The 24,118-nt window shown below is 45.8% G+C and overlaps 1 protein-coding gene across 1 annotated transcript in view; it reads left to right on the forward strand.

Moving 5' to 3' along the window:
- Positions 1–24,118, forward strand: part of LOC138285504 (pericentrin-like) — a 542,361-nt gene that overhangs the window by 240,918 nt on the left and 277,325 nt on the right. The window contains exon 16 of the mRNA XM_069225495.1: positions 22,147–22,307. Within this exon, the coding sequence (XP_069081596.1) occupies positions 22,147–22,307 (161 nt within the window). The remainder of the gene's footprint in view (positions 1–22,146; positions 22,308–24,118) is intronic.

The raw sequence follows: 24,118 nt of genomic DNA on the forward strand, positions 1-24,118 counted from the left end.
CTTCAAGGCTGATGGAACGGACCCCATTCCGCTTCTGTCCAAAATGCCATAACAAGTATCCATATACAGATCAACATCTGGTCTGTAACTTGTGTTTGTCACCAGAACACAAGGAGGATACTTGTGAGGCCTGTCGAGCGTTTCGGTCCAGGAAGACACTCGGGGACCGAAGAGCAAGAAGACTGCAAATGGCGTCGGCGCCGACAGGACAAGAGCGTTTCGAGGAGGAGGAAGAAACATTCTCCACCCAGGAGTCGGACTCTGAGGAGATCGATCCCGAGGAAACGCCTAAAACCGTGAGTAAGACGTCGAAACCAAGAACTCACGAGAAAAGCGCTAAAGCCCAGGGGACGCCACCGCCAACAGGCCATGGTTTAACCCGAAAAGTAGGTGACCGTTCATCGGCACCGAAAAAGGGCGAGCTGGTGTCGAAGTCATCCGACTCCGGTCGAGATACCGGCACACAGCAATCTCGGGCCCGAGATAGTGGCTCAGAGAAGATTCGGCACCGAGACAGCGGCACCGAAACGGGTCGGCACCGAGAGAGCACGACGCCGAAAGTAAAAAAGGTTTAGTCGGAGCCGAAAAAAGCAGCTAAAAAGGTTTCGGTACCGAAATATCCGGCCTCGGAACCGAAAACAAGTTCCTACACTGAGGAACAAGGACTGTCCACACAAATGAAGACACATAGATTTGGACAGGAATTACAGGCAATAGAGGCAGATCACACACAAAGATGGCTCTTTATTCAAAAAGATACAGGGAAGATCAGCACTCTTCCTCCAGTCAAAATGAAACGCAAGCTTGCCTTCCAAGACAAGGACAAACAGCCACACGCAAAGGTGGCTAAACAAGTAACACCGCCACCATCCCCACATCACTCTCTGCAACCATCACCGGTAGCCACTCCACCAATGATGCAATCCCCAACTCATACAGGAATGAGTCAAGATGACCCTGACACATGGGACCTTTATGACGCACCAGTGTCAGATAATAGTCCAGAATGCTATCCAGCTAAACCATCGCCACCAGAGGATAGTACAGGCTACGCACAGGTGGTGTCAAGAGCAGCTGCATTTCATAATGTCAGCCTTCATTCAGAGCCCATTGAAGACGACTTTCTTTTTAATACGCTGTCGTCCACACACAGCCAATATCCGAGTCTTCCTATGGTACCCGGAATGCTAAAACACTCCAAACAAGTGTTTGAGGAGCCTGTTAAAGGGAGAACCATTACTCCAAGAGTAGATAAAAAATATAAACCGCCACCAACAGACCCAGTGTACATTACACAACATCTAACACCAGACTCTGTTGTAGTGGGAGCAGCGCGCAAAAGAGCCAACTCTCATACTTCAGGAGATGCACCACCTCCAGATAAAGAAAGTCGAAAATTCGATGCTGCAGGCAAAAGGGTGGCGGCACAGGCAGCAAACCAGTGGCGTATTGCAAATTCGCAAGCTTTGCTAGCCAGATATGATAGGGCCCATTGGGATTCGATGCAACACCTTATTGAACATTTACCCAAGGAGTTCCAAAAAAGAGCGCAGCAAGTAGTAGAAGGACAGGGTATCTCCAATAATCAGATACGGTCAGCAATGGATGCTGCAGACACAGCTGCTAGAACTGTCAACACAGCAGTAACAATAAGGAGACATGCATGGCTGCGTACATCAGGATTTAAACCAGAGATACAGCAAGCTGTGCTGAATATGCCATTCAACGGACAGCAGTTGTTTGGGCCGGAGGTGGACACTGCGATCGAAAAACTTAAAGACACTGACACGGCCAAAGCCATGGGCGCACTCTACTCCCCACAGATCAGAGGCACATTTCGAAAGACACAATTTCGAGGGGGGTTTCGAGGGCAAACCACAGAAGCCACAACCTCACAAACAAAGCCCACTTACCAGAGCCAGTATCAGCGGGGAGGTTTTCGGGGACAATATAGAGGGGGACAATTTCAAAGGAATAGAGGAAAGTTCCAAAGTCCCAAAACTCCTCCAAACAAGCAGTGACTTCAAGGTCACAAATCCCCAACACATAACACCTGTGGGGGGGAGACTAACCAAGTTTTACAAACATTGGGAGGAAATAACAACAGACACTTGGGTCTTAGCAATTATCCAGCATGGTTATTGCATAGAATTTCTCAAATTCCCTCCAAACATCCCACCGAAAACACACAATATGTCAAAACAACATATAGATCTTCTAGGACTAGAAGTTCAGGCATTGCTACAAAAAGAAGCAATAGAGTTAGTACCAAAACAACAAATAAACAAAGGAGTTTACTCCCTGTACTTTCTGATACCCAAAAAAGACAAGAGTCTGAGACCTATACTAGATCTCAGAACATTAAATACCTACATCAAATCAGATCACTTTCACATGGTTACATTACAAGACGTAATCCCACTGCTCAAACAACAAGACTACATGACAACACTAGACCTAAAGGATGCATATTTCCATATACCAATACATCCTTCACACAGAAAGTACCTAAGGTTTGTATTCCAAGGGATACATTACCAATTCAAAGTGTTGCCATTCGGAATAACAACTGCACCAAGAGTTTTTACAAAATGCCTAGCAGTAGTAGCTGCACATATCAGAAGGCAGCAAATACATGTGTTCCCGTACCTAGTTGATTGGTTAATCAAAACCAACACGCTAAGACTGTGTTCACAAAATATGTCATAGAAATCCTCCACAAGCTAGGTTTCTCAATCAACTACACAAAGTCACACCTTCTGCCGTGTCAAACACAGCAATACTTAGGAGCAACAATCAACACAGCAAAAGGGATTGCCACTCCAAATCCACAAAGAGTTCACACATTTCACAATGTGATGCAGACCATGTATCCAAATCAAAAGATACAAGTCAAACTGGTGATGAAACTACTAGGCATGATGTCTTCATGCATAGCCATTGTCCCAAACGCAAGGTTGCACATGCGGCCCTTACAACAGTGCCTAGCATCACAGTGGTCACAAGCACAGGGTCAGCTTCTAGATCTGGTGTTGATAGACCGCCAAACATACATCTCGCTTCAATGGTGGACCAGTATAAATTTAAACCAAGGGCGGCCTTTCCGAGACCCAGTGCCACAATACGTATTTACAACAGATGCTTCCATGATAGGGTGGGGAGCACACCTCAATCAAAACAGCATCCAAGGACAATGGGACATACAGCAAAAACAGTTTCACATAAATCACTTAGAACTGTTAGCGGTATTTCTAGTGCTCAAAGCATTTCAACCCATAATAAGACACAAACACATTCTTGTCAAAACAGACAACATGACAACAATGTATTACCTAAACAAACAGGGAGGCACACACTCGACACAGTTGTGTCTCCTAACACAGAAAATATGGCATTGGGCGATTCACAACCACATTCGCCTAATAGCACAATTTATTCCAGGAATTCAGAACCAGTTAGCAGACAATCTCTCTCGGGATCACCAACAGATCCACGAATGGGAGATTCACCCCCAAATACTAAACACTTACTTCCAAATGTGGGGAACACCACAAATAGATCTATTTGCAACAAAGGAAAACTCAAAATGCCAAAACTTCGCATCCAGGATCAGTCTCAGGGCAATGCGTTATGGATGAGCTGGTCAGGGATATTTGCTTCCGCTTTTCCCCCTCTCCCACTCCTTCCATATCTAGTAAACAAATTGAGTCGAAACAAACTCAAACTCATACTAGTAGCACCGACATGGGCAAGACAACCTTGGTACACAACACTACTAGACCTCTCAGTAGTACCTCATGTCAAACTACCAAACAGACCAGATCTGTTAACACAACACAAACAACAGATCAGACATCCAAATCCAGCATCACTGAATCTAGCAATTTGGCTCCTGAAATCCTAGAATTCGGACACTTAGACCTCACACAAGAATGTATGGAGGTCGTAAGACAAGCTAGGAAACCTACCACTAGACACTGCTATGCAAATAAGTGGAAAAGATTTGTTTATTACTGCCATAATAATCAAATTCAACCCTTACACGCATCTGCCAAAGATATAGTAGGATACTTACTACAATTGCAAAAGTCAAAGCTAGCTTTCTCTTCAATAAAGATACATCTGACCGCAATTTCAGCCTACCTGCAAATTACGCACTCAACTTCATTATTTAGGATACCAGTCATAAAAGCATTTATGGAAGGCCTAAAGAGAATTGTACCACCACGAACACCACCAGTTCCTTCATGGAACCTCAACATTGTCTTAACACGACTCATGGGTCCACCTTTTGAGCCCATGCACTCTTGTGAAATGCAATACTTAACATGGAAAGTTGCATTTTTGATTGCCATCACCTCTCTAAGAAGGGTGAGTGAAATTCAAGCATTTAGCATACAAGAACCATTTATTCAAATACACAAGCATAAAGTAGTTCTACGGACAAATCCAAAATTTTTACCAAAAGTGATCTCACCGTTCCACTTGAATTAACGGTAGAATTACCAGTGCTCTTCCCACAGCCAGATTCTGTAGCTGAAAGAGCACTGCATACATTAGACATCAAGAGAGCACTAATGTACTACATTGACAGAACAAAACTAATTCGAAAAACAAAACAACTATTTATTGCTTTCCAAAAACCTCATACAGGGAATCCAATTTCTAAACAAGGCATTGCTAGATGGATAGTTAAGTGTATTCAAACCTGCTATCTTAAAGCAAAGAGAGAGCTGCCTATTACACCAAAGGCACACTCATCCAGAAAAAAAGGTGCTACCATGGCCTTTCTAGGAAATATTCCAATGAACGAAATATGTAAGGCAGCAACATGGTCTACGCCTCATACATTTACCAAGCACTACTGTGCAGATGTGTTAACGGCACAACAAGCCACAGTAGGTCAAGCTGTACTACGAACATTATTTCAAACAACTTCAACTCCTACAGGCTGAACCACCGCTTTTGGGGAGATAACTGCTTACTAGTCTATGCACAGCATGTGTATCTGCAGCTACACATGCCATCGAACGGAAAATGTCACTTACCCAGTGTACATCTGTTCGTGGCATTAGTCGCTGCAGATTCACATGCACCCACCCGCCTCCCCGGGAGCCTGTAGCCGTTTAGAAGTTGATCTTGAACATTTGTACATTTGTAAATATATTACTTTAAACTTCATTATGTACATACGTATCCACTCCATTGCATGGGCACTATTACTAGCATACACAACTCCTACCTCACCCTCTGCGGGGAAAACAATCTAAGATGGAGTCGACGCCCATGCGCAATGGAGTCGAAATGGGAGGAGTCCCTCGGTCTCGTGACTCGAAAAAAGACTTCTTCGAAGAAAAACAACTTGTAACATTCCGAGCCCAACACCAGATGGCGGGATGTGCACAGCATGTGAATCTGCAGCGACTAATGCCACAAACAGATGTACACTGGGTAAGTGACATTTTCCATATTTAGCAAGAGACTCCTCAGGGACTACTGTAGCAAACCTAGCAATTGGCAGGCCGCAATCCCTTTCCCAACCAGATGTCACAGTTGTAACTGATGCCTCACAAAAGCCTTCCTACTGATAATCAAGGGAGGGCTGGTGCAGGTCCTAAAAGACAGGTTGATTGCCATGTAGTACTGCCACAAGAAGGGTGTGGTGGATCCTGGATCCTGTGCCATGGGGCTGTATGTCTCAGGAGGTGGCTGGGCCAGCAGAAGATCTGTTTGGTGGTGCCTGTGAACACCAAAGCAGGTAAGCTAAGCAGACCTCTGCTGGTGCCTCCATCCCAAAGTGGCGCAAGACAATGTTGACCGAGGAGGGTCATGCCCTGGCCGCGTCTTGTTTTTCCAATGCTAATGCTCAGTGCTGCAACCTTTGCCCTCTGGAGTTTCCTCCAAAATTGTAATTGGGAGACTCATTCTGTCTGCAACGGTACAGGATTTCCTGTACATGTTCTCCCACTACTGCGTCTACCACGAGTTTTGGTAAATTCAGGACAGAGTGGGCCCAAGTCATCCTGATAGAAACAACTTGGCAAGGTGAGTGAAGTACCCAGATCTCCCGAGCATTTACCCTTTCAACTGGCTACATCGGGAGACCTGACTATGCAACAAGGAAAGCCTCTACCTCCATGCATGGAAACTTAAAAGAGACAGTTACATTCTTTTGACTTGCCTCTTGAAGTGGTAGATATCATATGTCGTTCAATGCCTGTCCATGCTGGGGGCTGAGAAAAGTTTGTGGCCTGCTGAGGGGTATGTCATCTAGACCTCTGCAAGTCCCACTCAATGATGTATTTTGTTTTGTCATTGACCCAGCACAGCCTTTCAATGGGCACAGATAGGTACTTGTTTGCATTGTTTGGCCTGATTTCCAGTTGTGATTAATTTTCTGAAGGGCATAACATCTGTTTTCTCCAAAACCATTTGTCCTGCCTTAGTGTGACCTAAACATAGCCTTGACGTTCTTTATGTGCACAGCTTTCAAGTCCCTGCACATTTATTCACTACTCTTTGAGCATTCAGATAGTCTCTATTGCCATCACTTCTGCCCTCTGATCGTGTCAACTACAGGTGTTCTCCGTGCAGCCTCCCTACAGCACTACCTTCCTGGACAATTTGGTGCTATGGACTGGCACTAACTTCTTGACAAAAGTGGTGTCTCCCCTTCCGTTAGTAAATCAGTCACACTACTGACATGTTTTGCTGTGGCACATCCTTCGAAAGAGGATGGATGTTCCACTAGCCTCACCCCAAGAGAAGTTTTAGTTTTGCAGATGTTTAGCTCTTTTTGTGGGTCACTGGAACCAAGAAAGGGAAAGCTGTGCTAAAGAAGATTCTGTCCAGGTGGGTAGTGCGATGGTCAAGAAGGAATCCCCATCCCCCAGAAAGTGCCTGCAGGCTCATTCAGCAAGGGCTGCTACAACTGCACTGGCAAGGGGGATATCTGTGAGAATGTGATATGAGCGTCATTGTGCACGTTCACAAAACCTTGCTGCCTTGACAGCCAGGTCCAGCTGGATGGCCAGTTTGCCTGCCTAGTCCTGCACAACTTCCTAATCTGTGTTCTCTCCTCAGACCCACCTCTTCTGAGAGGTAATGTTGTGGTATCTATTCTAAAGGCGAGGACATGCAGCTAGACGTATCCATCGTAAGAACTTGTTAATTACCTTAGGCAACATTCTTTCTGGTGGATAGTCTAATCTAACTGCAGTTTCCTCACTGCCCTCCCATCTTTGTGGAGTGGAGTCCTCAATATCATGATAAGGTTCCAAGGTATGTTTTGTCATACTCCCCTACAGTTTGTTCAGAATGCTTCATGGCAGAGGGTGCATTAGGTGAAGGATTAAGAAACTGACCTTATTGTGCAGTGATGGAGCCTAGATGGCTTCAGTCCATTACTTACAGGGTAGTATGAAGTCACCACAGAGCCATATGGTGCCCCCTACCAGCATTTGAGAAGCATCACTGGAAACAAAATCCCCAGATCTAGTCTGTTGGCTGGGAGTATTATAAAGATAAGGAAATCTGTTGGTAGAGTATCCACCGGAAAGAACTATACGGAAAGTAAGTAACTTGTTTGTTTTTATCCGTTTGTACCCCCAGCATCTAGAATGGCATTCCTGTATCCATGGGAAACCGCCTTTACAAGGTCTCTAATTAGGTCTGGTGTTAACCAAGACCTTTTGTTTTTATTACAGTTCTGTCCCTCTATTGGCTGACTCACAATGACAGCAGTCTGCTCTTTCACAAAGAGCATAGTGGCACAAAAAGTAGTTTTATTCAATGTCACAAATTACTGTGCAATGTGTGCTTTTTGAGACCAAAAAATATTTTTGCTTTTGCCCTTGTTTGTTATAATAGTGAGGGTCCGGCACCTCCCACAACACTAAATTAAAAACAAAAAAAAAAAAAAAAAAAGTCAAAACAAGACACGCATTGACTAAACCAAGAGGCTGATGGCCATTGTCGAGCCTATTGACTTTGACAATTCTTGTTTACTTTCACGTTTCCCATAATCTTGATGAAATTGGTTACATTGATTTTTCCATTATGGATATATTTTTTCAGAAATACTAGCATACATCAACACATTTTACTAAATGATGCTTAAAAGAAATGGCACAGACATTTTCACAGCCTCTAAGCAAAAGCTTTTTTTCTTCATTTTATAATGAACGTTTTGATTTTGATGTAAAAGAATTCTCACTGTTGCTTTCAAGCTTCTGCACATATTTGCATCTAATCAGAGAGCATTCTGGGAGCATTATAACTAGTCTAATATTGTTAAACTTCGCAAACGTGTGTACACATTTTTATACTGGAACTACTATCAGTAGTTCTGTCTGAGCTTACAATATTTCCTTAGCGCGATCCCAGGAATAATATAGGCTCTGCATTAATGAACCAAAAATATAAGTGCGAACAGCATAATCATATGGACACAAATGTTATCTTTACTGTAGACAATGTCCTTTCCTGATCCATAGTGTGGTACAGTAAACTGTCAGCCATAGGGTTTGTGCTGCAGGAGGTTAGGTCTACTTGCCCCAAGGACAAAATAAATATGAAAACCTGTTTTCCTTGACCCCGGACAATATGTCCTGGGCGTCGGGCTATAAGAATTCCACACCCCTGATTTACATAGTCATCTGCTTTATGTGAATAGGCATTAGTGGTAAGAATGAGACCTCTAGTCTTGCCTCATTACGTAATGGTCAGAAGAAAAGAATCTTATGGCTGGTGTTCATTACTGATCCCTAGATATTCATCTATACAGATGTCCTGTTATGATGTATCTCTTTAAAAAGTAGAGGAGCCTCTTAAAATAAAATATTGGTGCTACCTACCGTGTTCTTGCCACTGCTGCTTATGACAGGTCGAAGAGTCCACAGCTTTTTAACTTCTTACATAAATTTGCAAATTTGGTATGCTGAGTTGGAATTGGGCCTTTTATTGAATCATGGGTCAACTACTCATTTGATGGGGCTATATACACTTCATTTGGGTTTCATGTGCAGACTTGTTCACTCAGACATGTGTGGGGTGTATCATCCTCAGCTGGTTTGTCTTCTCTTCCAGAGATGGCTGGATCCATTTGGTGAAATTGTTTAGCTCTAAAGTGTTGCAGAACATCCCCAGTTTGTGGCCTGGAGCAGCAAGAAATCCGTACCCAGATATGCTCTTTTTCTGGTCACCTGTGATATTTGATTCTTACTGGCCTGTTTTTCCCAGCTGTCTTTTGTTCTTAGAGTAATTAATAAGCTGTGCAAGAGTAGAATCTCCGCACTTAGTGATGCACCCTTGGCCCATTTAGTGTTTTTACCTGTCTTCTGAGGCTGAACCTGTTTTTGAACTACCATCCAACCACCACAGTTTTCCCACCGCCTCCTTTTTGCCTCATCTAACCAAATCTTGATTGTCTTAGCTTTATACCGGAATCTTGAAGGAGGCCAATGTGCTTTGTTTTCAAAAGTAATATGCAAGTGAGTGGCGAATATCTTGTCACTTTGTTCTAGAAAGAAAATACAACCGGCTCAGCTGCTCCTTTGACTAGAACTTTTTTTCTTCTCTTACCTGACAATATCAGTGATTCAGTTAAATTCTTGTGTATTTTATCTAGCAACTATAGAGCTTACAGAATTTCAGGGCAATTTAATTTCCTTGACAAAATGTTATGGTTAAGTATCGCTTTGATGATTTGAACAGTTCTAACACAGCTTGGATTACTTATGGAACATGCTTTGCAGATCCACACTAGTAATATGAATATTCATATATTTTGGAGAACGCCTTCATGAATCATTTATCTAGATCCAGCAAGTGAAGGAAAGGGTTGTAAAACTAAGTTTTCTTACTTAGTGTTAGATTCTTTTGTTGCTTACACAAGGCAAATGAGTCAGATTGCAGGCGTTCACAAGCATGAACTTTTCCAGGCTGCAAAGTGTTGTGCTTGACGTGACAAAGCGGTTTCAAATTGCTAGGGTGAAGTTTAAAAAGGATGGAAGCTTTATTAATGAGAAGTGTAATGTTTGTTCATTGTGGCAGGATTCTAAATTTGTGTGAGAGGAATCTGATAGAGACATCTATCTGCAATGCAAATTCCTTACTTAAGGTTTCAGAGATGTTTCTCGAGTAGTATCCCTGTGTGCTGTTAGATGGCATAAATTGTCTTCATGACTGTCTTTATGCACCCCAGATGTGATGTTGCTGGTCCTATATAGGCACCACCCCAGCCCGCTGCTGTCAGTTCTTTTCTTTCTGTGCCTGATAGCTCTGATTCAAAGAAAGAATTACCCCTCAGTCACTTTGACTACTCTTTTTTTTTTTTTTTTTTTTTTTTTTTGTCAAAGCTTTGAGTATTTCATGCTCCTGGTGCATCAAGGATGTCTTTGTGTAGACCGGGTTCAAGCCCTGTGGATACTGCCATCGGGCTATGTCTGTAACGGATCTGAACCTTGTGTGTCTTTCGTCTCTGGAGCACGACCATGACCCAAAGTCGTGCTGCTAGTGCTGGGCCACGAATCCAAAAGCTTTGAGAGCGGGGTCCCTAAAGCTTATGGAGTCCTGGCACTCGACTCCACGCAGGTCCTGATCTTGGTTGAGAGGAAGATCTCTGGATCAGTCAGAGTCACTCCCTCTTCATTGTCCCAGTTCAAGTCCTTCGGACGATCGGGTTAGTCAAGGCATAATAAGTCGTCAAGGAAAGCAAAGCGTACTTTTACTTCTCCTCGTCTGTTGGCCGACGAAGGAGAATCATTGATCTAGGCCTCCATCTACAGAGCCTAAGTTTGGGCTGACTCTGCGTCTCATGGACTTTCCGGGAGCTGGAGTGACCCCTGCTGAACTCAATGAGTTTTGAGTCCATGGGCTTCATCTTTTGACAGTTAGAATCCGCTGGTGTGCCTTCTGGACCTGCAGAATTGGAAGGGGCCCCATCAGGTGCCACATTGGCAGCTTCAGCCTCGGACATATTCATTCGACCTTCCCCAACGCTGGTCCTGACATCGATGTCCCCGAAGATGCGAGCTGCACCGCTCCTATCCTCGTTGCAGACTCCACCTTACCCCCTATATCAACCCTGAGCATTATTCCTATGGGCGAGGTTACAGTGAGGAGTGGGAGGGTTTGCTGGACCCTTTAGAATACCAGCTCCAAGACCCTATGGATTGGTTTACATACCTGAGTGAAGGCAGTGGCCTGAATACCTTCCCAGATACTGGCATGCTCTCTGTCCTTTTATGGCCATGGAGGAGGGAGCTTTCATATTCAGTGGTGGTGCGGAGAGCAGCCGAGGTCCTGGACCTCGAGTTGCCTTCGTTGGCAGTCAGGACTAACCTCCTAACAAGTGCTTCAGCCTGGGGCTTCCTCCTCAGAATCTCTACTCCCCTATAATGAAGCCTTTACAGATGTCCTACTGGGTACCTGATCCAAACCCAGCACAGGGGCTTCTGTGAGCAGGACAATTACCTGCCGCCATCACCCTGCATTGGGTGACCCAAGTTTCCTGGCGTAGTCCCACCCCTTAGAGCTTGGTCATCCAAGCCTCCACCTCCCAGGTCATGTTCTCTTCCAGGGGATCCTCATCAAAGTCATAAACATTGAATATTCCCGCCCTTGTGCGGGGACCCCGGAGCATATATAAAATACACACATATAAAGTATGAAATATGCACGAAAAATATATATATAGCATTTTTAGTAGACATATCTTTCATACTAAACTCATATATACATGTGTAAAACAGCAATGCAGGCTATAATCATAAACAGGCTAAAATGCTTTATTTCTATGAAGTTTTTTTTTTTTTTTTTTTTTTTTTTATCATTATAAAATTACAATAGAGAATAAATATCTACCCAAGCCCCCAAAACTGGGCTTAGGGAAATAAGCAGTAGTAATCACTAGAGAAAAAGAGAAAAAAACTATATTGAAAAACAATGGAGCATTCTTAGCCAATAGGCTGCATGCAGGTTAACACAGGAGAACCATAAAAACTTTGGCACCGTGCCTTTAAGACCCTGAGCACCTCCAGTATCCCACCATGCCTCAGGGGTGAAGGAGAGGTGACAGTTGGTTCACAGTTAGGTCAGTTCTTTTTTCCGGCTTCTTCTGAGAGGATCCTGGAGCATTGAGCTCTCAGTTTTTCTGAGTTTTTCTCAGAAAAATACTTTAAAACAGCGTTTTTTCCTGTTTTACTCGACATCTAACATCATTGTCTGAGTTTGGCAGTTTTTTCCTGACAGAAAAATGCCTTCCCTTTTTGTCAAATGCCCTTCTTGTGGGAAGAAGGCCCAGTCAGATCCACACACTCTTTGTATTGTGTGCCTGCCTCAGAGTCACTGCCCTGACACTTGCAAACACTGCAAGAACATGTCAAAGAGGACTCTGAAGGACAGAGAAAAGATCAGGCTTCATGGGCTTCACGAGAGGCAGAAAACATCATCCTCTTTGCTTCCCAGGCAGCCAACAAGCCACTCTCAGGAGAGAATGGCTAGGTCGAATTCAGCAGGTAGGAAAGTACCTGTTTGTTCCCCGTCGACGTCGTCGCTGCCACCATCTCACCGCCATAGATCGACGGCGACCCGACCGACGTCGAAGGATACGGTGTCGAGAGAACATGGCCATCGCAGGGGCATATCTCCATCGACGGCAGCCCGCCGATCGACGTCGAGCCATCACCGGCGTGCCCGTTCGCCGCCGAAGGCCTCATGCCCCCGATGTCAAGAGACACGATGTCGAAATCGCCACGGTGGCAAGAGCGTCACCCGCCGTCGGCCGCCCACCGCTCCACGTCGAGGTCCAGAGATCGGCGTTCGACGTCAAGGCACTCAACGTCGAGGCACTCAACGTCGAGGCAGGAACAACCGGCGGCGCGCCCTTCGACGTCAGCACAACCGTCGACGTCGAAACAGGTTTTGCCTGTCTCGCAGGGAGTAGAACATCGCCTTCCGCCAGCAGATAAGGCCGCTCCATCTCCAGTGGTCTCCATACGGAGCGATTCATCTCGTTCGAGAGCGGCATCATCGGGCATGTTTCACCCATCAATTTGTCACCAAGATGGTTGGAGAGCCTCAATAGACCAGCAGCCTCCCCGGATTCGCAGTATTCACGAATGTACTCTCAAACTGCCTCTCTCCCGAGAACACCATCACCGACAGCGCGGGCAGGACGGGCTCGTTCTGCTTCTCGTCAACCGACCACGAGGCCTGGCTGCTCTGTTACAGCGTCTCGCGGCAGGTCACGTTCCCAGCAACGATCTAGGTCACGATCACGACACAGAAGATCGCCCTCTTGGTCGTCGTCAGGGTCATCCGTCGGACGTTACTCCCCCACCTTAACAGATTCTCCACCAGCTAGAGTCTCACCGGTGGATGACATCACTACTTTTAATGAGGTACTTTTCAGGGGAGCACAGAAGTTAAATATAGAGGTTCCAGAACCATCTACCTCCTCGTCAGTCATTTTTGAGACTCTGCAACATAGAGCAGTTTCGAAAAAGCTACTGCCGCTAGTGCCTGGTCTGTTGCAGCCAACCATGGACACTTTTTTAGCGCCAGCCACCCTCAAATCTGCTCCGGCTAGGATTTTGAAAAAATATAAAGCGCCTGAACAGGATCTTTTGTTCCTAAGAACGTATCCGCCACCGGACTCAGTAATATCGGCCGCAGCCCGAAAAACTCACTCGGTGGCATCATCCTCCACGGTCCCACCGGACAAAGAGAGCAGGCATCTAGACTCTCTGGGGAGAAAAATGTGCGGCACGGCGGCATCTATAATGAAGGTCTCCAGCGCGTCTGCACTCCTGGGCAGGTATGACTGTTCTCTGTGGGACTCTCTCAACAGGTTCACAGATAAGTTACCTAGGGAAGACAGACAGGACTTCCAAGAGATCCTGCAAGAGGGATGTCTGGTATCCAACCAAGTCATCAGCGCAGCGGCAGATGGGGCAGACTTAGCTGCACATGGGTACGCACATGGAATCTGTGCAAGAAGGTCTTCCTGGCTGAGACTGACTGGTTTAAAACAGGAAGCACAACAGCGCATCCTAAATCTTCCATTTAACGGGAACTCGCTGTTTGGTGCCCATACGGATGAAGAAATGGCACGCATGAAGACCGAAGTGGACACCATGAGGGCAGTAGGCCTGGAAAGGAAGAAGGACGTCAGGCGGAGGTACAGGCCTTATGACAGGCGCCCTTTCCAGCAGAGGGTTCAAACCCCTCACTGGTCCCAGAGGCCACAGCAAAGGCAGGGACGCCCTCTTTTTCAGGCTCGTAAGGCCACAAGGGAACGAGGGTCAAGTAGACCTCAACAGTCCACACCAAAAGCGCCGGCCAAGCAATGAGATCTCGCTTCCCTCGACACTGTTCACCACTCCGGTGGGGGGAAGTATCACAGATTTTCTTCACGAGTGGCACTCTATCACAAAAAACAAATGGGTGCTCAACATTGTCGAAAATGGCTACTCTCTTCTTTTCAAACAACCTCCACCGCACTTGCCACCAGCCAAATGCAGTCCATCGCATCTCAGCCTACTGCGCAAAGACGCTCTCGCCCTCTTACGAAAGAAGGCAATAGAAAAGGTTCCACTTGCGCACAGAGGAAAGGGGGTTTACTCCCGTTATTTTCTGGTGGCGAAAAAAGGCCGAGAGGGCGTTTTGAGACCGATTCTGGACTTATGGCTTCTGAACAAGTACATAAGAAAACAGAAGTTCAGGATGCTGGCTCTTCACCAGATTTTCCCTCAGCTACATCAGGGAGACTGGATGTGCTCCATCGACCTGCAGGATGCATATTTTCACATCCCGATAGCTCCCAAGCATCAGAAATTCTTGCTCTTCCAGATAGCCTCACAGCACTATCAGTTCAGAGTGCTACCATTCGGCCTGAAATCTGCCCCGTGTCTTCTCGAAATGTGTGGCAGTGGTAGCGGCACATCTTCGAAAACAAAAAATCTTCATCTACCCATACCTAGACGACTGGCTACTGAAAGTGTCCTCTCCGGATCAGGCGAGAAACCATCGGGACATTGTGCTCAAGGTTTTCGAGTCTCTAGGTCTTTAAGTCAACTACCAAAAGTCCACCTTGATTCCATCACAGAACCTCCACTACCTGGGAGCTATACTAAACATAGAGCTCCAAAGAGTGTATCCTTCGGAGGAACGACTATTATCAATAAAGAGGAAGTGTCAAGACCTGTTAAAATCCGACGCACCTACGGCCCGTCAGGTGACATCTCTGCTGGGCTCCATGGCATCATGCATTTTCATTGTCCCAAATGCCAGGTTGCACATGAGGCCCCTCCAAGAGGCGTTGGAGAACAACTGGAGCCAAAGGACAGGTCGCTGGGAGGACAGAGTGCGGCTACCGATAGCAGCACGTCCGTCATTACAATGGTGGATGCACAGACCTCACCTGTCAGTAGGGGCTCCGTTTCACCAGGTAATTCCATCCGACACTCTGGTAACGGATGCGTCTCTTCAGGGATGGGGGGCTCATCTAGGTCCCCTTCAAGCTCAGGGCCTGTGGTCCGACAACGAAAAGAAGTACCACATCAATCTGCTGGAGCTCAGAGCGGTCCATCTGGCTCTCAAGTCTTTTTCTCCATCGATTCAGGGGAAATCTCTCCTAATACAAACGGACAATACAACCACAATGTATTATTTGAACAGACAGGGGGGAACAAGATCCCTACCCCTATCTCGGGAGTCCCAAACAATCTGGCATTGGCTCCTGGCCAGAGGAATGTCACTTACAGCGGTTCACCTACCAGGTCAACAAAACGTGGAAGCAGATTTCCTGAGCAGACACCTAGAGGACGCCCACGATTGGGTCCTACACGGCGAAGTCGTCAAAGGCATCTTCGCTCAATGGGGTCGGCCTCAATTGGATCTCTTCGCAGACGAAGTAAACAAGAAATGCCCAGACTTCACATCCAGGTTCTACCGTCCGGGATCTTGAGGGAATGCCCTGTTGATCGACTGGTCAGGGATATTTCTCTACGCTTTTCCACCGATTCCCCTCATACCGGTAGTGATCAACGAACTTTACAGATCCAGCACCAGAATGATTCTCATAGCGCCGCAATGGCCCCGTCAATTCTGGTACACAGATCTCCTCAACCTATCGGAACAACCTCACAGGAGGCTGCCGTGCAGACCGGATCTTCTGAGCAGGATGGAGGGCAGGGTTCTGCATCCCAACCTGGCTCCTGAATTCCTGCAGTATGGGCACATAGGGCTCTCGCAGGAGTGCATGAACATCTTGAAAGAGTCCAGACGACCTTCCACGCGGCGTTCTTACGCGTTTAAGTGGAAGAGGTTCTACATATGGTGCTGTCAACAAGGTCAGAATCCCATACGGGTTCAGGAGGATGTCATATTGTCTTACTTACTCCATCTGGCAAAGTCCGGTCTGCAGGTATCATCTATTAAGGTACATTTGTCTGCCATTACAGCCTATCGTAAGTCACCTTCTCAGGAATCCTTCTTTACGAAACCAGTAGTCAAGGATTTCTTAGAAGGTTTGAAAAGTTTTTCCGCCCATTCGTAGACCCTCTCCTCCATGGGAACTGAACATAGTATTGTCAAAACTTATGGGCCCTCCTTTCGCACCTATACCGAAAGCCTCTTTGCAGCACCTTACGTGGAAGACGGCTTTTTTGGTAGCCATTACTTCCGCGAGGAGGGTCAGTGAAATTCAGGCTTTGTCTTCCAAAGAACTGTACACAGTTTTTCACGACAATAGAGTGGTTCTGCGAACTCACCCATCATTCCTACCGAAGGTGGTGTCAGAATTCCACATCAATCAGACTATCTCTCTACCGACTTTCTTCCCCAATCCGGAGACTCCGGCGGAGAAAAGCGTTGCACTCCGTAGATTTGAAAAGAGTGCTGAAATTTTATTTGGATAAAACAAAATTGATTAGACATTCCAACCGCTTGTTTGTAAATTATGGTCTTTTGAGGACAGGAGAGGCAGCATCTAAACGAACAATATCAAGATGGATAGTTTCTTGTATTGTTAATGCTTACCAGTTGGCTAACAAACAACTACTAGCTAGACCTAAAGCGCATTCCACAAGGGGAAAAGCGGCTACTGCTGCCCTCCTTAACAATGTTCCAATATCTGAGATTTGTAAGGCTGCTACATGGAAGTGGGTACATACATTTACTAGACATTACTGTTTGGAGTCAGATGCAAGAGCAGATGCCCAAGTGGGGCAGGCCTCTCTGAGAAATTTGTTTGCATGATACATATCTATTCCTGCACTTCTATTAGACAGTCCGCAGAGTTTAGGGATGGGCTTGCTAATCTATTCAATGTTTATGACTATTGATGAGGATCCCCTGGAAGAGAAGGATAAGTTACTTACCTGTAAATCCTAGTTCTCTTCCAGGGGTATCCTCATCAAAGTCATAAACAACCCACCCTCCTCCCCGGACGCACGTCTCCTAGAAGTGCAGGACAGACTATCTTTCGAATCAGTTACACAGATTGTCACCGTAAAAAAGTACTGACCTAACTGTGAACCAACTGTCACCTCTCCTTCACCCCTGAGGCATGGTGGGATACTGGAGGTGCTCAGGGTCTTAAAGGCACGGTGCCAAAGTTTTTATGATTCTCCTGTGTTAACCTGCATGCAGCCTATTGGCTAAGAATGCTCCATTGTTTTTCAATGTAGTTTTTTTCTCTTTTTCTCTAGTGATTACTACTGCTTATTTCCCTAAGCCCAGTTTTGGGGGCATGGGTAGATATTTATTCTCTATTGTAATTTTATAATGATAAAAATAAAATAAAAAAAAATTCATAGAAATAAAGCATTTTAGCCTGTTTACGATTATAGCCTGCATTGCTGTTTTACACATGTATATATGAGTTAAGTATGAAAGATATGTCTACTAAAAATGCTATATATATATTTTTCGTGCATATTTCATACTTTATATGTGTGTATTTTATATATGCTCCGGGGTTCCCGCACAAGGGCGGGAATATTCAATGTTTATGACTTTGATGAGGATACCCCTGGAAGAGAATTAGGATTTACAGGTAAGTAACTTATCCTTCCCTTCCGCACCCCTGGATAGGGAATCCAAGAGGCTGAACACATTTGGGAAGACGACATTTTCTTCCGCCAGCCTGGCATTGCGGTCTGTGAACACCACATGCCTTTTGGACTGTCATTACAACACGCTGTGAGATACGGTTGCGCGAGTGCTGCCACAGGTCCCAGGCTGTACTTTCACAAGCAGTTGCTGATGGAAGAGACGCAGCAAAGTTCACAATCTGATGTGGACTGGAAATCACTGTCACTGGGCAGAGCAATTGCTTTGACAGTGGCCTTGAAGTGTCATGCCTGGTTGAGGACCCCTGGCTTTTCGGGGGGTGTCCAAGCTAATCTTATGGACATGCCCTTTGATGGCACCCGTCAACTTCAGAGAGAGAGAGCGCAGACTCTGCAGTTCAAGGATTCTTGTGCTATAGCCAGGACCTTGGGCCTTGCGGGGGCCCTGGTCCTCCTCAGTCTGCTTTTCGCCCCTTTCATGGCTATGGAAGGGACACCCAGCCATGTCCGTTCCCCTTCAGCCATGATGCTGTTAATACTGCCAGCCTCTGCACTGCCAGTGACGTGGGATCCACTGTCCTTGTGGATCAGGGAGTCAGCAGTCTGGCTGGTCCGCAGCTTGGTCCTCTTCCCTCCTCCACCAACCCCCCCTGCTCCCCACCACCCCCGCTGCCTTCAAACATTCTTAGTCTGACTCTTCCCATCTAGGGACCAGTTGGAGGCAGGATTCGCCATTACCTGCACCTCTGCCAGTCAATCACGTCGGACAGGTGGGTTTTGCAGATAGTCCATAGGGGCTACTCCCTCCCCTTCAACACTACCCCTTCATCCATGCCACCATCTTAAAATCGGATGATGGAAGATCACTTGTCACTTCTCTGAGAAGAAGTTACGCCTCTCTTGGCCAAGGGAGCCACGGAGTGGGTTCCTGTGCCAGATGTTGGTCATGGTTACTATTTCCGCTACTTTCTGGTGCCCAAAAAGGACAAGTGCCTCCCCCTATCCTACACTCCAGTGCCTCAATCTTTTTTTTTCAAGAAGAAGTTAAAAATGGTTACCCTGGCTCATGTTCTATCTGCTATGGACCCAGGAGAGTGTATGGTAACGTTGGACTTGCAGGACCTGTATTTCCATATCCCCGTTCTGCCTGCCCCTGATGTTACTTGCAGTTCATGGTGGGTCACAAGCACTTTGTTTACTGTGCTCCCCCTTGGCCTTACCAGCGCCCCTCAGGTGTTCACCAAGGTGATGGCGGTGGTTGAAGCTCATCTGTGGAGATCAGCGGTTGCTGTCTGCCACCTCCAGACTACGGCGGACCTCCTGCTTTCGCAGGGGTTCAATATAAATGTGCCAAAGTCACACCTGACTCCCTCTTAGATGCTCCCTTTCATCTGAGCTGTTCTGGGTACAGTGCAGTTCAGGCTTATCCTCCCGGAGCGGCAAGTCCAGGCTGTTCAGGCTATAATAAAGATGCTTCAGCTTCTATCCTGGAATTGGTGAGACTGACTCTGAGGCTGCTGGGCGTCATGGCCTCCTGCAGCCTGCTGGTCACACATGCCAGGTGGCAAGTGTGTGTGTTCTGCAGTGGAACCTGAAGTTCCAGTAGGTGCAGCAATAGGGGACACTCTCCGACATGGTCCAGATCTATGAGGGAACTGCACAATAGCTGCAGTAGTGGCTAACAAACCACAATTGAGTCAGAGGCCGATCCCTCTCCCTTCCTCAACCAGATCTGACAGTAGTGACAGATGCTTCACTCCTGGCATGAGGTGGCCAATTGGGAGAGGTGGAGATCAGAGGCATCTCCAGACTCCACGTCAACATGTTGGAACTCTGGGCAATCAAACTTGCATTGAAAGCATTTCAAGGAAAAGGTACTGCAGACACCACCTCAGTATGATGCTGCAAAAAGGAGTGCTGGGTGGGTTTGTGGACCCTTTGACAAGAGGCTATGTGCCTCTGGACATGGCTGGAACAACAGGACAGACCCCTGGTAGTTAAACATCTGGCAGGCTTTCTGAACGCCAGAGCAGACAAACTCAGCTGACAATGCATAGTCAATCACTGATGGTGTCTCCATCCGGAGGTGGTGCAAGGTCTCTTTCAACAGTGAGGAGAGCTTTGGTTAGATCTGTTCGCCTCTGCAGAGAACATGCAATGTCAGCAGTATTACGTGTTGGAGTTTCCAAGGTGGCAATTGCTCAGCGATGCTTTGTCTCAAGTTGAACTCTGGCCTCCTGAACACCTTTCCGCCCATACCATTTCTGCCCAGAGTTCTCAAGAAAATCAGTAACGACTGTGCTCAAGTAATCCTCATGGCTCCGAACTGGACTCTTGAGAGTCTGGTATCCCGAGCTACTGAGCATGGCCATCGATCCTCCAATTAGACTGCATCTTCGGGAGGATCTTCTGTCGCAGCAGGAGCGGAGGGTTCTCCAGCCGAACATGCCCTGTCTCTGCCTTCTTGCGCGGAGATTGCGTGATAGCAGTTGACAGCGTTAAACCTTTTGCCCAAAGTCTATGATGTATTCTTGACAGACAGGTGTCTCTCCACCAAAACGGTATATGCCTGTTGTTGGAAGAAATTTGTGGCATGGTGCAAAGACCAGTCTGGTGACCCCCATTTTGCCCCTCTCTCCAAGGTCCTGTTGTTTATCATTTCTTTGGCCCTGCAGGGCTCTGCTGTGGACACTCTCAAAGGTTATCTGTCTGCCATATCTGCTTTTTTGCGGGTTCCTGATCAACCTTCCTTGTTTGTCTCCTTTTGTAAATAGGTTCTTTAATGGCCTTATTTAGATGTTCCCTCCATCCACATTCATTATGACTCAATGGGATATGAATTTGTTTTTGACATTTCTGATATGTGCTCCTTTCAAGCCTCTTCACAATTGTCCTATCAGGCTTCTCCCTTTGAGAACAGCCTTCCTAGTGGCCATTATATCTGCCCACAGGGTGAGTGAGCTGCAGGCATATTCATCTAAACCTCCCTACCTTCACATCTATCCTGACAAAGTAGTGGTTCGTACTAGGTCTTCCTTTTTTGCCAAAAGTGGTTATGCCCTTTCATGTGGGCCAATCCATCACCTTCCCTACTATTTTGCACCCCGGCATCCTTCTAGGAAAGAGGAGCGACTCCACAGCCTGGACCCAGAAAGAGCATTGACCTTCTACTTTGATCGTACCAAGGACTTCCGGATGAATTATTAACTCTTTGTTGGTTATTTGGGTGCAAAGAAAGGTCGGGCAGTGCGGAGGAGAACCATCTCTACATGGTCTGCACTCTGCATTAAAATGTGCTAAGAAGCAACTCCCTAAGGGCTTGGGTGCTCATTCTACCAGAGCTAAAGCTGTGAACACTGTGTTAGCATGCAGATTCCAGTCCTTGACATTTGTCAGGAGGCAACTTCAGCTTCTCTGCACATGTTTACAAAACACTACTGCCTGGCCAGGCAGGTCTATAGGGAAAAGCACTTTTCCCATTTGGTCCTGCAGGACTTTTCTAGTATGATCTCTGGGGATGGTATTGCTTGGGTATTGTTTTAAGGTAAGGAATCTGCAGCTAGATGTCTCTATCAGATGGACAAGTTACTTACCTTTGGTAACACCTTATCTAGCAGAGACAATATCTAGTTGCAGAGTCCTTACTTGACCCATCCTTCCCACTCTGAAAGGTTTCTAGGTATAGGGACTCACTTTTCAGGACTTTGTTTTGACGCTCCAGTTGTCAGTGTTTATGGCTCTGTGCTTAGAGTGTGGAAAGTTGTGAAAAGAAACTGAAGTCAGCACGAAAGGGTTCGTGCCTATGTAGGACCCCCAACGTCATATCCGGCACTGACGACGGATCCGGAGCTGCTCAACGCCACCTAAGGACACACAGGGGTATTGCTTGAGAAAAATCACCGGATCCAGAATGACACCTGAAGAAATTCTAAGGTAAGGAATCTGCACTAGATATTGTCTCTACCAGATGCAGCATTTCTGAAGGTAAGTAACTTGTACTTTATTACCTTTTTCCCCTTTGTGTTCTGCTGTATCCTCATCAGTGCCTTAGTTTGTCATTTCTTTGCAGGTGCCAGTTTGCCTTCCAATGCATTGTTAGATGATAAGCAGGAGAGAGCGGAACACATCAAGATGGATATACTCGCTGACAGTGAATTCAAAGAAATGGTTGTAGACTCAAAAAAAGGAAATTATAATCCTAGGAAAAGGAATCTCTCTCCGCAGCTGCAGGTAATAATCTTAATTATGTAAGTATTTTTATTAAGTTGCAAGAAGTGAAAGATAACTGTATTTCTTGGACATTAGTCTTGTAAATGAGTTTTCAGTAAAGTCTTACTTGTCTTACTACTAGCTAATATGCAGTGGGGAAGCCATAACAAAATGTTGATGTCTGTGAAAGTGGCTTTAAGCATCAGTTTCTATTGTTAACGAGACTCTTCGGTTTGTGATTGGAACTGCCTGCATCAACTAGATACTTTCTCTGTGGATTGTTACACTTCAAAAGTTTTCCCAGTTGTAGAGTTCAGAAGCTGCTTTCTTTTTCTAGCAGTGCCAAGTGCCTTTCAAGAAGCACCTGAAAGTTATGACACCATATGATTGATTTTAAGCATCATAGCTGCAGTTCTGATCCTTTTTTCTGTATTAATAAGGATTTTGGAATGGTGAAATATGCTTTTTCACACAGGTTCTTCTAAATTATATTTTTTGTTTCAATTGTTTCTCATCAGTGAGAAAAGTAGTCATTGACTTTTTCATAAGGGTGCCGTGAGATTATCTCTTATTAGGTGGGGTGGGTGTATGTTTTTTTTGGAGCAACTGGCCACTTTCTAGGAGTTGGAATGGAATTGTCAACTGAAACTACCTAATTCGTTTTTTCAGTAGTTTGAAAAGGATGCTGGGCTTGTTTACTGATGGTGGCCAAGGATGTGATTTTTATGTATCATCCTTTTTGTTAAAGGCATAGCTGAAAAATAAACAGTGGTGCACCACATTAGAGCCTCAGCAGTTATGCAAGTAGCACACTGCGGTAAACCATACACTGTCAAATTGAACTTGGGCAATGCACAGGCTATCCAGAAAGAGAAATGGATCTCACTTTGACCAAAAAGGCTCCACAGGGGAATGGGACAGAGTAGCAACCAAATGTTGGAGCAAAGTAATGCCATTCAAGAAGGAAAGAAACACCCACTTCCTATGCCCTTTTCACGGAAGGTCATCGGAATCCATTGAGGACTCAGAGGCCCGACACTTATATTACCATACCATCAACAATCGCCATTACTAAGTCCCTTCTGCTGGCATTTGGTCCAAAAAGTCTCTGGTAGAATCTACCAGAGTAAATCTAGGCTTTCCCTCCCCAATCCAGTCTAAGCTTTGCTAGCTATAGAGCTGATGCACAGTACCCCTCACTGCCAATTCATTTCTCAGCTTCAAGAAAGTTATCTTTTCTGCTAGTGTCTCAGGACTAAGGTCATGAAAAAATTAAGTTTGTTAGGGCCCAAAATCACCTTGCCTTTTAAAAATAAATATTTTTTTACTTGCACTCCTTTTTCATCAGCACATCAACAAGCATAGTGTTTGATATACCTCCAACCTCTGTCCCGGTAGGCTTATGAAGCATTCTTTGACCACCTTTTATAGACGGTCACAATGTCTCCAAGCATGTTTGATTAATTCACTCAGTATTTTGAGTATTTCCTCATTCATGTTCTCATCTTAGATCTGCTGAGGAACACCCAGGACTCTTAGCTGAGTTCTCCTACTTAAGTTGAGGTAGAAGGAAAGGTCCTGTTCCTGCTCCCGTAGCTGTTTGCCAGTTCGATCTTGTTTGCAGTCGAAATCCTCTGGTAAGTCGAAAAAGTATAAGACATCCAAGCAAGACTCCACCCTTGTCGCCACACGAACTTATGAGAAAGTGGTGTGCATAAAAGTGCCTCTCAACTGAACGGTTTATGGTACAGTTGGATCCACAGGATACTAATTTCCACATCCCCGTTCTGCAGGACCATAGGTGCTATCTGTGGATAACAGTGAGGCAGGAG

The sequence above is a fragment of the Pleurodeles waltl genome, chromosome 3_1, assembly GCF_031143425.1.
Source record: "Pleurodeles waltl isolate 20211129_DDA chromosome 3_1, aPleWal1.hap1.20221129, whole genome shotgun sequence".
Taxonomy (NCBI): Eukaryota; Metazoa; Chordata; class Amphibia; order Caudata; family Salamandridae; genus Pleurodeles; species Pleurodeles waltl.